General features: G+C 47.3%; 2 protein-coding genes across 3 annotated transcripts; one reads left to right on the top strand and one right to left on the bottom strand.

Annotated features, from left to right (window-relative positions):
- Nucleotides 1-278: 278 nt before the first annotated feature.
- On the bottom strand, nucleotides 279-6,016 carry LOC115551286 (deoxyribonuclease gamma). Of its 2 annotated transcripts, XM_030366955.1 has the most exons (10): nucleotides 5,829-6,016; nucleotides 4,158-4,320; nucleotides 3,675-3,763; nucleotides 3,390-3,401; nucleotides 2,680-2,763; nucleotides 2,176-2,270; nucleotides 1,591-1,703; nucleotides 1,246-1,403; nucleotides 1,048-1,144; nucleotides 279-829 (listed from the first exon to the last, which is right to left on the bottom strand). In XM_030366955.1, the coding sequence occupies exons 2-10, from the start codon at nucleotides 4,311-4,313 to the stop codon at nucleotides 698-700; spliced, it is 936 nt and encodes a 311-aa protein (XP_030222815.1). In that variant the 5' UTR covers nucleotides 4,314-4,320; nucleotides 5,829-6,016; the 3' UTR covers nucleotides 279-697. The 2 variants fall into 2 exon arrangements, with proteins under 2 accessions (XP_030222815.1, XP_030222824.1); XM_030366964.1 differs by lacking the exon at nucleotides 3,390-3,401.
- A 1,088-nt stretch (nucleotides 6,017-7,104) lies between these two features.
- Nucleotides 7,105-13,711, top strand: snx21 (sorting nexin family member 21). The gene is given in 7 exon segments (XM_030366702.1): nucleotides 7,105-7,376; nucleotides 9,504-9,825; nucleotides 10,157-10,341; nucleotides 10,541-10,682; nucleotides 10,886-11,051; nucleotides 11,403-11,985; nucleotides 11,987-13,711. Coding segments are annotated over 6 exon segments (1,416 nt in total). The 5' UTR covers nucleotides 7,105-7,376; nucleotides 9,504-9,527; the 3' UTR covers nucleotides 12,029-13,711.
- Nucleotides 13,712-14,233: the final 522 nt, after the last annotated feature.

The following is a 14,233-nucleotide window of genomic DNA, read 5'->3' as shown; positions in this document are numbered from 1 at the left end:
AAACAATTGTATAAAATAATATAAATGAATTTCAAAACAACCACATACAATCACGGAAGACAGCGAGAACAATTTCAGAGACGATTATACATTTGAACTAGTTTATTATTAATTCTGCATTATACTAACTGTAGACTCAGGAGGAAAATAAACGTATGACTCTGTTGTATGAAGATAGGGTTGAGGTGTGATCACGAAACAAAAGTGTGTGTGTGTGTGTGTGTGTGTGTGTGTGTGTGTATTTTAACATGTCAATAATATTACTCATACTTTTTGAATGTGTTAAAATAATCTTTATTCTTTATTATTCAGGCATAGAAAGAATGACATTCAAAATATTTACATTGTCTGTGCAGTATGACATATAAATGATATTAAAAAAAGTACTTTAAATCATGGCAGACAACCAGAGCTTTCAAAACAATCAATTATCAATAATAATATTGCAAAAGCGTATAATAAAAATAATCAAGACAAAGATTATAAAACTGATTTATCGGTTTGGTTGTCATTGAACTTTCAGAACTTTACAGATAAGGGGGGATGAGACAAGAAGACCAAGAATATATTAATAAAGTTTTCATTATCATCTTCTCAGAAAAATATAACAGTGACATTACTGTTACATGCTGATTGGCTGTTTAAATCCTAGAAGAGAATAGATGTTGATGTTGATGCTCCAGAAGCAATCCAACGATCACAGAGCAGCCAGGCCAGACAAGAGGAAGGCAGAGAGGCTCAGCAGGATGAGGAGGGGTGTGGCCTGAGGTAGGTGGGTGGAGCTTTTAAGCTCCAGCTCTATGGGGAAGTGTTCGCTTATGTGCATGGCCTGCATGGATAAGGGGGAGCGAGGGAGGGGGAGGGGGGGGGGGAGGAGGAGGAGGAGGGAGACGAGAACAATGTAACAGATTGTAGAAGACATCAAGCGAGTGAGACGGGTTGGATATATTATTTGTATATATATATATATAATACACATCAACCCAGCTGTCAGTATCATGCCAATAAAGCCACTTGGCCCCTGTGAGAGTGAGTGAGGTTACCTACCTCCATCTTCTTGATCTGGTAGGTCTTAGCGTAGTTGAAGACCGAAGCAGTCCCCGGCTCCACCTGCTTCAGGAACGACTTACCATGCACCACAAACCTAACACACACACACACAAACAATGAAATGACAACAATAAACACTACCTTACTAACCTAGAGACACTAACCACCTGTACTATCGCCAAGTTATCTACAAACCTATCGTAGGCACAATCTGTGGTGTCAGTTGTTGTTGTGTCAACGTGGTCACCGATCAGCCAATAGAAACCCTTCTTTGTGAATAGGCGGATCTCTTTCTTCTTGGGCCGGGTCATGTGACTGCAGCCAGCGTTGAAGTTCCCCAGGAACATCACCGTCTAAAACACACACACACACACACACACACACACACACACACACACACACACACACACACACACACACACACACACACACACACACACACACACACACACACACACACACACACACACACACAGTCATTCAGGAAGTGGTCATGCAGAGAAGTGCATGCTGGGAGATGGTCTGCGAGCCCTCCCTCACCTCGGTTTTCCACCTCTTGCTGATGTCCGTGAAGACGTCGTAGAGCTGATCAATCTCCTGCACCGCCCGGCTCGGCAAGGTGTTCACCGCCACCAGCACAAAGTCCCCCACGCCTGGGGGTAAAGGGCCGTGCTATATTAGTGACCACCAGGGGGCAGCAGAGCCTCCAGACCACAGCAGAGCGCTGGGAGCCAGAGAACAGAGGTGTTGGATGGCAGGATGAGGTGAGCTAAAAGACTCAAAATACACCAGTTCAGAGTTCGACTAGACTCTGCATAGCCATTGAGTCCCCCCCTCCCACTATTATATGTTCTTCGTCCTGGCCCTTAATTTACACACTTACTGTATGTTGTATTTATTTTCAGTACTGAATTGTAAAGCATCTGGAGTCGCTAGCTATCACTGCTGTATACGAGGAATGGGTTAGCCTAGCGATTGTTACTACTTGCACTTGGTTCTATGAATATCTTCACTGTACCGACAGAGATATATTGTTTCACTTCTAGTGACAAATGTACTTACTGTAAGTCGCCTTGGATAAAAGCGTCTGCTAAAGGCCCTGAATGTAAATGTAAATGAGCTCACTTGTTTGGCTGCTCTTAAACCGAACCATAAACGGAGGCCGGGCGAAGCCCTTCCCCTCGTACTGGTGACGGTCGCGCACACTGACGATTTCCTTCCTGAGGGCAGGAGCTTACCGTCATTAAGGAATTAATGATATGCACAGTATCAGCCTTACTGTCAATCAAATGATTAGTGCATAGTCAAAGGTTATAATCATTAGTTAGTTAGTTGGTCTTACTAGTAAATTGTTTCATCTTGTAATGTTAGTATAAAAGTTAGGGTTAAAGTTAGAATAATAGTTATGGTTATAGTTAGTTTTCTTGGTTACTAATTTGTAGAGGTGCATGTCGTTGAGTTAGTATAATAGTTATGGTTATAGTTAGTATAATAGTTATAGTTAGTTAGTTAGTTGGTTAGTAGTTCACTAACTGTAGAGGAAGACGTATTGCTGCATTTCGTTGAGTTTGTATAATAGTTATGGTTATAGTTAGTATAATAGTTATAGTTGGTTAGTAGTTGACTAACCTGTAGAGGAAGACGTATTCCTGCATGTCATTTGGATTGGCTCCAAGGCTCCGGCTGGCTACCGTCTGGTACTGGTGGTCGTAACTATACCAAAGGAAAACATCTTGATTAGATTTATACCCAGTACACTCAACTCATAGCAGAGGGTTGTGTCCGAGGAGAGAGGAGAAAGGTGACCTGTGTTTCACAGAGGAGAGAGGTACAGATGACCGGTGTGTCAGAAGAGATAGGTACAGTTGGCCTGTGTGTCAGAAGAGAGGATACAGATGACCATTATCCGCTCATTCACTCATGATCAAGATAATGATGAACGACGCCCAGTCATTATTAGCCAGCGGGTAAAGTTTGGAAAGAAGAGGTTGAACTGGGAGGCTCCCAGTAGCCAGGACAGCCACTACCAACACACCTCAATGATGCAAGGCGATGTCACTTCCTGTCAAGCACCAGAAAGTGACAGACATTTTCATGGTGAGGCTTGGTGTTACTGTTGCAGTATTTCAAACCACCCAAAGACAGCCTGAAACTAACCAATTAAGGGACAGTTGTGGGTAAGAAGCAAGCAGCTCATTGGGCGTCTCTCGAGATGCTCATTGAATTGTCCACAGCCAAGTTATGATTGGGGTTAGGGAGTAATTGTGGATAGGGGAGGATTCGGGATAGGGAGTGATTGGGGTTAGGGGGTGATCGGGGTTAAGGGGTGGGGTGCCTACCTGTCATTGTCCCTGTAGGGAGAAGGCACAGTGTTAAAACCATAGTGACACCCGTCGTCGTGGAAACACCGCTGAGGCCTTATACATATGTTCTACTGCCGGTAGCTCAGTATAGAGGAAGGCACCGACGCTGCATGGTTTGGGCTTCTACTCCCTGTGTAGCCCAGTAGCTAGAGCAAGGCGCTAACACCGCGGGGTTTGGGGTTCAACTCCCTGTGTAGCCCAGTAGGAAGAGCAAGGCACCACTGCTGCAGGGTTGGGGGTTCTACTCCCTCGGTAGAGTACCTGTTCAGCTTGGTCACAAGGTGCTTCATGACGGAACCGTTTGGATCATTCACGCCCTGCAGCAGACAGACGTCACACCGCGACACCACCTGCAGACAGACAGGTGGAGAGACAGACAGGTATCACAACGAGACACCACCTGCAGACAGACAGGTGGAGAGACAGACAGGTATCACAACGAGACACCACCTGCAGACAGACAGGGGGAGAGACAGACAGGTATCACAACGAGACACCACCTGCAGACAGACAGGTAGAGATAAACAGAAAGAGAGACAGACAGAAAGAGAGACACACAGGTAGAGACAGATAAGTAGAGAAATAGGCAGGCAGAGACATAGACAGGTACAGAGATATAAAGTTAGGGAGGAAGACAGGCAGATACACAGAAAGATAAACAGAGATAGAGAGACAGCTGGACAACTCAACAAACAGCCCAACCATGTGTATGTGTATGCGTGTTTGTGTATGCGCGTGTCCTACCCGTTTCAGTGTATACATGACCCTCTTATTGGCTGCCTTGGTGCTATTCAGGCTCTGCAGTTTGAAGGAACAGATCTTGAACCCTGAACTCCGACCCCACCAGCCGAGGAGCAGGACGAGGAGCAGGGCACGCGGAAAGGAACAGCACCACCTCATGGTCTAACTGAGGGGGGGGATTAAACCTCATCGTGACGATGCATTCAATGATAGAACAAATACTGTTACACCAGGGGCAGGCCATGACCTGTCTCTGTACTGTCTGACCCCTACCTGCTCCTTAATGACCTGTCTCTGTACTGTCTAACCCCTACCTGCTCCTTAATGACCTGTCTCTGTACTCTCTATCCCCTACCTGCTCCTTAATGACCTGTCTCTGTACTGTCTAACCCCTACCTGCTCCTTAATGAGCTGTCTCTATACTGTCTAACCCCTACCAGCTCCTCAATTACTTTTCTCTGTACTGTCTATCCCGTTCCAGACAGAAATGGTTACGAGATAATAACTCAGGGATCACAGCGTGTTAGTGTCTTGCGATCGACATGTCTGCACCTTTCGCTAAATGCTATTCTTCTATGTCTTAATGTGGTAGTCCTTGGTTTACATACATGCTCTTTTAGCCAGACTTTGAGCTAGCTACCCTGCTATTTAGCTAGCCTGTCAGTAGCTACTCAGCCATCTAGCCAGTTAGCGTTAGTGTTGGTGCCCCTCCCAACCCTGAGGGAGTGAGACCGGTCTAGCGACACCAGGGCTCCAGCTAATCCGTCAGGGCTACAGCTAAACACTCAGGGATAAAGACAGTCAGTAAGACGGTACATGCCAATGCTCTGCCTTTATAAAGGAGCTCTTCTAAGCAGTGGCCTCTCAAAGCCCTCTACAACTGTAACCAATCCGCCCCTTCCTACACACCTCCACGCGGTCAGAGATGCAGGGACAGCCAGCTCATGGGGATTAGGTGTTCAGCTCAGTGGCACCTCCACATTTAACTAGGAGGAGCCGGGGATCGAACAAGCAACCTACCGCTGTAGCTCGTGAGCCAGAGCCAGAGATCACTTCCTGTCTGTTGTGACAGTTAGACGGATCATTCCAAACGTACCCGTAAGCAGGGCCACTCTCCCCCCGGGAGAGCAGAGACACACCCACTTAGAGACCGACTTTAACCACAACCATGGGATTCACCCCAGAACACCATGGGATTCACCCCAGATCACCATGGAATTCATCCCAGAACACCATGGAAATCAACCCAGAACAACCATGTGATTCACCCCAGAACACCATGTGATTCACTTGATTCCAAAAAAAAATATTGCGGAACTAAACATTACAACTAACATATATTGTCATAGTCTTCTGTCTTGTACCCCAGACTGCGCTCTCTCTCTCTCACACTCACACACACACACACACACACACACACACACACACACACACACACACACACACACACACACACACACACACAAATGACAACACTAAACACTACCCTACTAACCGAGAGGCACTAACCACCTGTACGCACCGAGGGACAATAACCACCTGTACTAACCTAGAGACACCAACCACCTGTACTAACCTAGAGACGCTAAGCACCTGTACTAACCTAGAGACACTAACCACCTGTACACAGTAACACCTAGCAAGTGCCTCCTCGCTTGATGTTTGTTTTCTTACCTTCTCAAATCAGGTCGTGGCTACTGTACTGTGCGTCTCACTGCTTCTCAGTAGTCTGCCAAGTGTTTCAGGGTGTAGGCCTGTGGGGTCAAATTACAGCCTACTACTCTTCCGGTTTAAGCGCTGCCCCCTTCCTAACGATCCCTAGGTGGTGAGACCGGTTAGGGATCGTTAGGAAGGGGGCGGCGCTCAATATTATCCGTCTGCGGCCTGCAAGACGGAGGCGTGACTTGTAATAGTAGTAAATTGTAGTAGGAGGCGTGTCTTGTACTTTTCTAAATCGCGGAAGTGATCTGTATGTAGCCATAATATGTCCATGCATGTAGCAGTGGTGCGCGGGTACATAAATGACCGCAACTCGGACCTCAAATATTAGGCCTTATATACAAATAATGCACCCGACCCGCTCATTTAAAAATATGCTCTTGATTAGCTTAATCATAGCCTTACTGGCTTACGTGAAACTGACATCCCTGAGTCATATGCATTTAAGAAAATAATTTACAGATTTAAAAAGATCTCGCGTGGACCGCTATTTAGAAAAGTACAAGACACGCCTCCTCCTACTACAAGTTACGCCTACTAAAAGTTACGCCTCGGTCTTGCAGACAGACCCTACTCCCACGCCCACTCCATAGGAGCAGAGCTTGTTATTGGTTGAGCCGTTGGTGTCTCGCTGGAAATAGAAGATTAAGAGGTTCATGAAGTGATATGTGTGTCTAGCCATGTCATTCATGTTCAATCACCTTAAAGGCTGAAATTCTTGTGCGAAGTTCTCGTGTGTTTAAAGGCCCAAGATTTTCTTGGGTACTCCCATATTTCTTCAACCATTGATAATCTCAGGGAAATCCATACTTTCAGGATAGAAACGTCCCGGGCAATAGGGGTTTGGGGTTAGATAGAAAGATAAAGAAAAAAAAAAAGAAAGAAAGAAAGAAAGAAAGAAAGAAAGAAAGAAAGAAAGAAAGAAAGAAAGAAAGAAGAAAGAAAGAAAGAAAGAAAGAAAGAAAGAAAGAAGAAAGAAAGAAAGAAAGAAAGAAAGAAAGAAAGAAAGAAAGAAAGAAAGAAAGAAAGAAAGAAAGAAAGAAAGAAAGAAAGAAAGAAAGAAAGAAGAAAGAAAGAAAGAAAGAAAGAAAGAAAGAAAGAAAGAAGAAAGAAAGAAAGAAAGAAAGAAAGAAAGAAAGAAAGAAAGAAAGAAAGAAAGAAAGAAAGAAAGAAAGAAAGAAAGAAAGAAAGAAAGAAAGAAAGAAAGAAAGAAAGAAAGAAAGAAATACAGCGATAAAGACAGACAGAAAGAGAATTCCACGTCTTACAAACTGTTTATTCTCATTGTCATGAAGTGAAGGACCGCTCCCTCCCGCATACGTGGACGAGCGTTTACATCGTGGTCGCGCCTCACGGCAAGGGAGGACAGCGTGTCCGCGCACCGAAGGACCGCGCCGTCGGCCGTCAGCTGTTTGCAGGACTTTACTGTTGTAGCTTCCGACCATGGAGTCTAGCAGCCTTTCTCCCCCGGATGGACTGAGACCGGTTGACTGACCGAGTCCGGTGAGTCATGTGTTAGTGAATAACCAGTTAGTTACAGTCTTTCGTAAACCGTTCGCTTTAACAAAACGTCCGCCGCCAAAGTTGTTAGCTTCTAAGCAAACAGCAGCTCCCCATTTGTGACGTCGGAAAGTTTCAATGAGAAAGTAGCGCAGCGACGCCACGATACAAAGTGTTGAAATATAGCAAGTATTATGTCCTACGGGTCTACAGGGTCCTCCTTCTGGAGTCTACTACTGTCCCCTAACCACTACTGCGAGACCACCAGAGCTGAATAGGTCAACGCGGCCAGAGGAGCACCACCGCGGTCCTCCTCATATCTGGGACAGCAGAACCAGTCGAACTATTAGTAGATTAGTGGTAGTAGTAGTAGTATGAGTATTATCAGCTGAACTTCCACTATTTCACGCCTTTGGGTGTTGAATTCAACTGTAACCTGACCTTTCAATTCTCTATGTTAGTCTGGGTCACCACAGTGGTCTATGTTAGTCTCTATGTTAGTCTATGTTAGTCTCTATGTTAGTCTGGTTCACCGCAGTGAACCCAGTCAGTTCGGTCCTCCTCACGCTGACTGTTAGAGATGGTTTTGCTCCTCAATGTTTCCTGCCTGAGGCCCACTCTGGATTATTTATGTAGAGTTTCCATGGTCGTAACTAGAGTCCCGGAAAAAAAAACACACATGCACATACCAATACACACACACACCACCACGCACGTACGCACATGCTTACCAACACACACTCACACACATGCACGCGCATACCAAAACGCACACCACCACGCACGCACAAGCAATTACAATTAGGGCATTTAGCAGACGCTTTTATCCAAAGCGCTTACATCGGTTAATACACACATTGATACACCGACGGCAGAGTCGACCATGCAAGGCGACAGCCAGCTCGTCAGGAGCAGTTAGGGTTAAGTGTCTTGCTCAGGGACACATCAACACTCAGCTAGGAGGAGCTGGGGATTGAACTAGCAACCTTTAACAAGTGCTTTAACAAGCACAATAACACACAGGCACACCAACGTGCACACCAACACACACACACACCGATATGCACACGCAGACACACACACACACACACACCAACAAGCACACACGCACCCACACCAGCACGCACACACACCAACACACACACATGCACGCATCAACCCACACACACCGATATACACACGCACGGACAAACACACACACCAACAAGCACACACACACACGCACCAACACACACATGCACGCATCAACCCACACACACGATATGCACACGCACTGACACACCTCGCACACACACACACGGAGCCACACCAACATGCACACACACCAACACACACACATGCGCACACACATTCATCCACTGAAACAATCTCCTATTCATATTTCACGTCAGCCCCTGCTTTAGGAGTTTAGTTTTGATCAAACCACTTTAATACAAATAATAACAAATATCCTGGCTTAGAGGGTCATGAACCCAAACTTCCTAGCCAGTTTGTGAACGTTCTGCGCTGCTTCGAACTCAAGTCTTGTTTTTTCCCTTTATTAATAATTCTCATAGTGTTTGAATTCGAGCTTATACGGAGAGCTCCCCGACACTTTAGATAATAAACACACCAAAAAGCTGGACCTTGAGAGTAAATATTAGCCTGATATTTCCCTCCTGTCTCGAGTTTAGACTGCCCAGTCATCTCTATTATCTGCGGTGGGAAGTCTTCTGCATTGTGCAACGTGGAAGATATTAGAAGGGGACTGAGGGTGTGTTCATCTAACGGTCGGTTTACATGCTGAGTCACACACTGCCGCTCACAGCGATCCCTCCCTCAGTGTCCCCCTGGGGCGTGGCCTAGTGTGATTACAAGCTCACCTGGTCAGGAACAAGCTCACCTGGTTGCTCATGACCTCACCTGGTCACTGATCCCTAACGACCTCAACCAGTCGCTAAAGCTGCTTTATAATAATGTAGATAATGTCATGTATAATTATACTCAATCCTGTATATTAAACCCCTATATAGTAATTATATTAAACCCGTCTATTCAACCCTGTATAATAAACCCTTTTTAGTTGACTTAACCCTGTAAAGTAATTGTATTAAACCTGTCTTTAAACCCTGTTCACTGGTGTGCCCCTAGCGCCCCCCGGTGTTGAGGAGGCTGATGGCGTCCCGCCTGCTGGAGCGTTTGAAGCGCTCGCTCTTCAAGGAGGGCGAGGGGGCGGAGCCTCAGCCACCAGGAAGTGAACAGGAAGCGGATGGGAGGGAGGAGGAGCGATGGGAGGCGGAGCTGGCCGAGGAGGAGGAGTGTGTGTCCGAGCGGCTTGGCGGCATGCTTTGCTTCGACGGAGCAGGAGCGGGAGGAGGAGGAGGAGAGGAGGGAGGAGAGGAGGAGGGCTCAGGGATGGACAGCGACTCAGACTTCCTGAGCGAGTCCATGGAGGAGGGGCTTAGCAGCACAGGTGAGGAGACACCTGTCTGTTAGGGCTGCTCGATTATGGGAAAAATCATAATCACGATTATTTTGTTCAACATTGAAATCACGATTGATCAATATTATTTTGAAGTTTGATAACATGTTGAATTTATTCAGCATGTCTCTCCCAAAGAAACATTGTAGCTGAGAACTTTTCGCCTTTTCGCCTTAAATTTCGCCTTAAATTTCGCCTTAAAAAATTGTCTGTCTGTCTGTCTGTCTGCCCGTCTGTCTGTCTGCCCGTCTGTCTGTCTGTCTGCCCGTCTGTCCGTCTGTCTTCCCATCTGTCTCCCCTGACTCTGCCGCCCTCCACTCAGAGACCAGTCCGGTGGGCGGGGCTCAGTTAGGCCCCTCCCCCGCAGCGCGCCTGCTGCAGGAGGGCTGGCGGGGGCTCCGGGGGGGCGTGGCCCCGGCCCCCCCCAGCAGGGGGCGGGGGGCGGACCAGCTGCTGTTCGAGGCCACGGACGCCAGCGTGGTGGTGGAGGGCTCCGCCAAATACGTGGTGAGGGGAGGAGATGTCCCAACACGTGTGTGTGTGTGTGTGTGTGTGTGTGTGTGTGTGTGTGTGTGTGTGTGTGTGTGTGTGTGTGTGTGTGTGTGTGTGTGTGTGTGTGTGTGTGTGTGTGTGTGTGTGTGTGTGTGTGTGTAAATGCATTTATGTGTGTGTGTGTGTGTATGTATTAATGTGTGTGTGTATGTAGCTCTACACCATCCACGTGGTGCAGGCGGGTGGCAGTGACAAGACCCCGGCCGTCATCACCAGGCGATACTCGGACTTCCAGCGGCTCCACGCCACCCTGCGCCGTAACCATGGAGACCAGATGCACGGAGTCTGCTTCCCACGTGAGGAGGGGGGGAGAGAGAGAGAGAGAGAGAGAGAGAGAGAGAGAGAGAGAGAGAGAGAGAGAGAGAGAGAGAGAGAGAGAGAGAGAGAGAGAGAGAGAGAGAGAGAGACTCTCAATACATTCTCAATACATTCTCTGACATCATGCCGTGACGTCCATCATGTGTTCTCTGGTTGCCATGACTCTGACGGTGGTTGCTAGGTAAGAAGCTGCGCAGTAACTACACGGCGCAGACCATCGCGCGCCGGAGCCGGGCCTTCGAGCAGTACCTGTCCCACCTGTGCTCCGGGGCGGTGCTGAGGGGGGCGTCCTGCGTCAGGCTCTTCTTCTACCTGCCGGACCTGCTGACCGGACAGCTGCTCATCAGGTACACTGAGTCCTGGTCCTGGTCCTGGTCCTGGTCCTGGTCCTCTCATCAGGTGTTAACCAGTAGTCATGTTGCTGTACACCAGCCTTCACTAGCACCACCCTTCATTAAAACCAGCCTCCATTAACACCACCCCTCACTAACATCACCCTTATTTAACACCACCCTTCACTTACACCACCCTTCACTAACACTTCACTAAATCACCTTTGACTAACACCACCATTCCTTAACACCACCCTCCACTAACACCACCATACCTTAACACCACCCTCCACTAACACCACCCTTCACTAACACTTCACTAACACCACCCTCCACTAACACCACCCTCGTGCTGTGGTCCTGCAGGGTGGGGCGGTACCAGGAGGCTCTGGGTCCGCTGCTCAACGCTAAGAGACTGCAGACCAAACTGGGCCACCCTCAGGCCCCGCCCACCACGTCGGCCACGCCCACACCATTGGCCCCGCCCACCCCATCGTCCACGCCGACTGCATTGGCCCCATCCCCCGCCTCCCCCCATTGGCTGTTCACGCTCGTGGCACTGGCCAGCTGTTTCCAGGAAGTGGACCAGCTGGAAGAAGCTCAGGAACACTGTGACGAGGCCCTCCGCCTCCTAGCCCCACCCCCACACACCGACAACACCTTTGAGGACAGGCCACACCCCCAGGAGGATGAGCCACACCCCCTTGGTGATGGGCCATACACTGCACTACCGATAGAACTCCCCCAAACTATGGACAACCTCAGCCCAACCAATGAAAACCCTCCTCTGCTCCTGCCTAAGCCCCACCCACTCCTGCTTCAGTTGCTAAGGGCCATCGTTCGGTTGTCATGGCAAACAGGAAGAGACAAGCGGCAGTGGGAGGGGCTTCTGCAGCAGCTTGAGGAGCAGTGGGTGGAGCCTGACAACCAGCCAACCATCAAGGAAGTTCCTGGTGAAACAAGACCTGAGAGAGACGGAGACGGAGGGGTAGCGCACACACACACATACGCACGCACGTGCACACACACAAGAAAACACACGCACACAAAGACGCGCGCATACACGTAGACACTTTATTGAGGCACCTTAGTGTTGCACCAGTAGTAGAAATATCTACCAAGTATATTGTAGCACCTAGTGGCTAGCATTAATAAAGGGATTAGCGAGCTACTTTTAGCCTTAGAGGTGAGAGTGCAGGATTAACTAGCATCTAGCGATGAGATCCGCCCTCCCCTTCCTAACTAGGGAGGCCTATACTGGCCTATCGGGGGCCAGCAGGTAACTTCCACAATGATGTCATCGTATACGACCGCATCGTGTAGCCAAGTTTCATGTAACAAGGTGCCTTGAAAGATTTTAAATGGTATCATACAGTGAACTAAATATACTGCACCTTTAATGAATATAATTAGCTATCTAGCATTAGCATAAACAACGGCATTTAGCTGGCCGCCTATATAGCATGAATATGGCGATTAGCTGACTTGATTTAGCATTAATAAAGGCATTCAAAATGCTACCTTGAGCATTAATAAAGGCATATAGCTAACTATCTTAGGCATTAATAAAGATATGTAGCTAGCTAGTTTTAGCATTGAAAAAGGGTATTTTAAGCAGGTCAGTACTAAGAACAGATGACGTTTGTTTTGGACAAAACCACTCATTAGGAAGCACATTTTGGAATGTGTGCTCAGTGTCAGAGGGGGTGAGTTGAAGAAGAATCATGGCTGATTTATGTCTGGAAAGAGACAATGTCCGCCATTACTTGCGGTCTTTGCAGGGAAGACTGCAGGTAAAGTAGCGGACAGAACATAGGCCTCTCAACGTTTAGGCCTCTCAAAAACACGTTTTACACATGTTGGACTTCCTGAAGGCACAAAGACATTACATAAAGCTGTGTTGGATAACGTCTTAACTCTGATGTAAACACACCAAGCACACCACAGTCTGCTGCTAGCGTACAATATTATCCTCTTTATAGACATGTAAAGGAACGCTATTATAGTCATCATGTAACCTATAATACTGTGCAGCAGGACCTTTCTGAGTTATCTCTGTCGCTTTCCCTACAATATTTACACTTTTTACAGTGCCACGTTTTTTAATATCTCTAGGCTTCGTCCACATCCTTTTACATTGATCTTACATGTTTCAACGAGGAAGGAATATGTGGAATGGAACTTTAAGGCTCCTTTTAAACGTATCGATATAATGGTGCATGATTCATATCTGACCACTAGGGGGCAGAGGGTCCCCATCTGGCCAGACGGAGGCCTTAGTAGCCCAAAAAGCATTTTCAACAGCACTTAAAGGACCCTAGCCGTTTGGAATCTCTCACCTTTGTGTGTGAGAAGTTCTGGAAACTATTCAACGAGATTAAATAAATCCTAGTTTAGGATTTATTTAATCCTGAACTAGGATTAAATAAATCCCAGTTTATTTAATTAAGATAGGATTTTAGACATCAAGAAATGTATTATTTGATAAAGGCAATAGAAGTCATTTGGGTGTTTAATTAAGGGACATAGGACCTTTCTGTTGTTCACCTGTGGGGAGTCCCAGCCGTGGGGTGAAGGTGGAAGAGCTGCTCTGTTAATGGGTTCTGTGGAGGAGGGTCCAGGGAACTTGTTTTTTCTACAGTTGTGTTTTATAGAATAAAGGTCTTGTCTCGGCAGAGCGTGTTGCGTGATTCTTCCAGGCTGAACCTGGACCTGCAGAGGTCACCAGCAGGGGGCAGATGGAGGCGTGCTCTGATTGGTGCAGCCTTCAGCGTTCTCAACACGGCCGAGTAAGAGGGAAGGACAGGACCCCACCCTGACCCCACCCTGACACCAACCTTCACCTGGGCTCAGCGCTCATGGCCTCCAAAAGAAACAGAATCGATGCTAAAGTGAGCACAATTTGCTCAACAAGTCAGGTTCTGCCGCTTGCTACTGCTCACTCCTGCACCATGCATATATCTGTTTAATAACTTTATATATTATATTTACATGCTGCCACTGTCCTATTATTGCTGTCGTTTGTAATTGAATCCTCCACAGAGCGGTGTGGGCTGTGTGTCCTAGTGCTGGAATGTGATTCTGGTTATTGACCACTAGAGGGAGCCGCGTGACGTGCTTATGTTCCAGTAGTCCCATGGAATAATTCCGGATTGTGTTGAATTCATTGGTTACAAACACACCCAGTGTCCCTGGAT

Source organism: Gadus morhua, chromosome 1 (assembly GCF_902167405.1).
Source record: "Gadus morhua chromosome 1, gadMor3.0, whole genome shotgun sequence".
In the NCBI taxonomy this organism is placed as follows: Eukaryota; Metazoa; Chordata; class Actinopteri; order Gadiformes; family Gadidae; genus Gadus; species Gadus morhua.
This window is presented reverse-complemented; position numbering and strand designations above follow the sequence as displayed.

Excerpts from the sequence above, each read along its gene's own strand:
- LOC115551286 (XM_030366955.1), bottom strand. The coding sequence starts at position 4,313 with ATGAGGTGGTGCTGTTCCTTTCCGCGTGCCCTGCTCCTCGTCCTGCTC. Across the intron at positions 2,271-2,679 it reads GAATACGTCTTCCTCTACAG|GAAGGAAATCGTCAGTGTGC; the intron begins GTTAGTCAACTA and ends TCCTGCCCTCAG. Across the intron at positions 1,145-1,245 it reads ACAGATTGTGCCTACGATAG|GTTTGTGGTGCATGGTAAGT; the intron begins GTTTGTAGATAA and ends TGTGTGTGTTAG.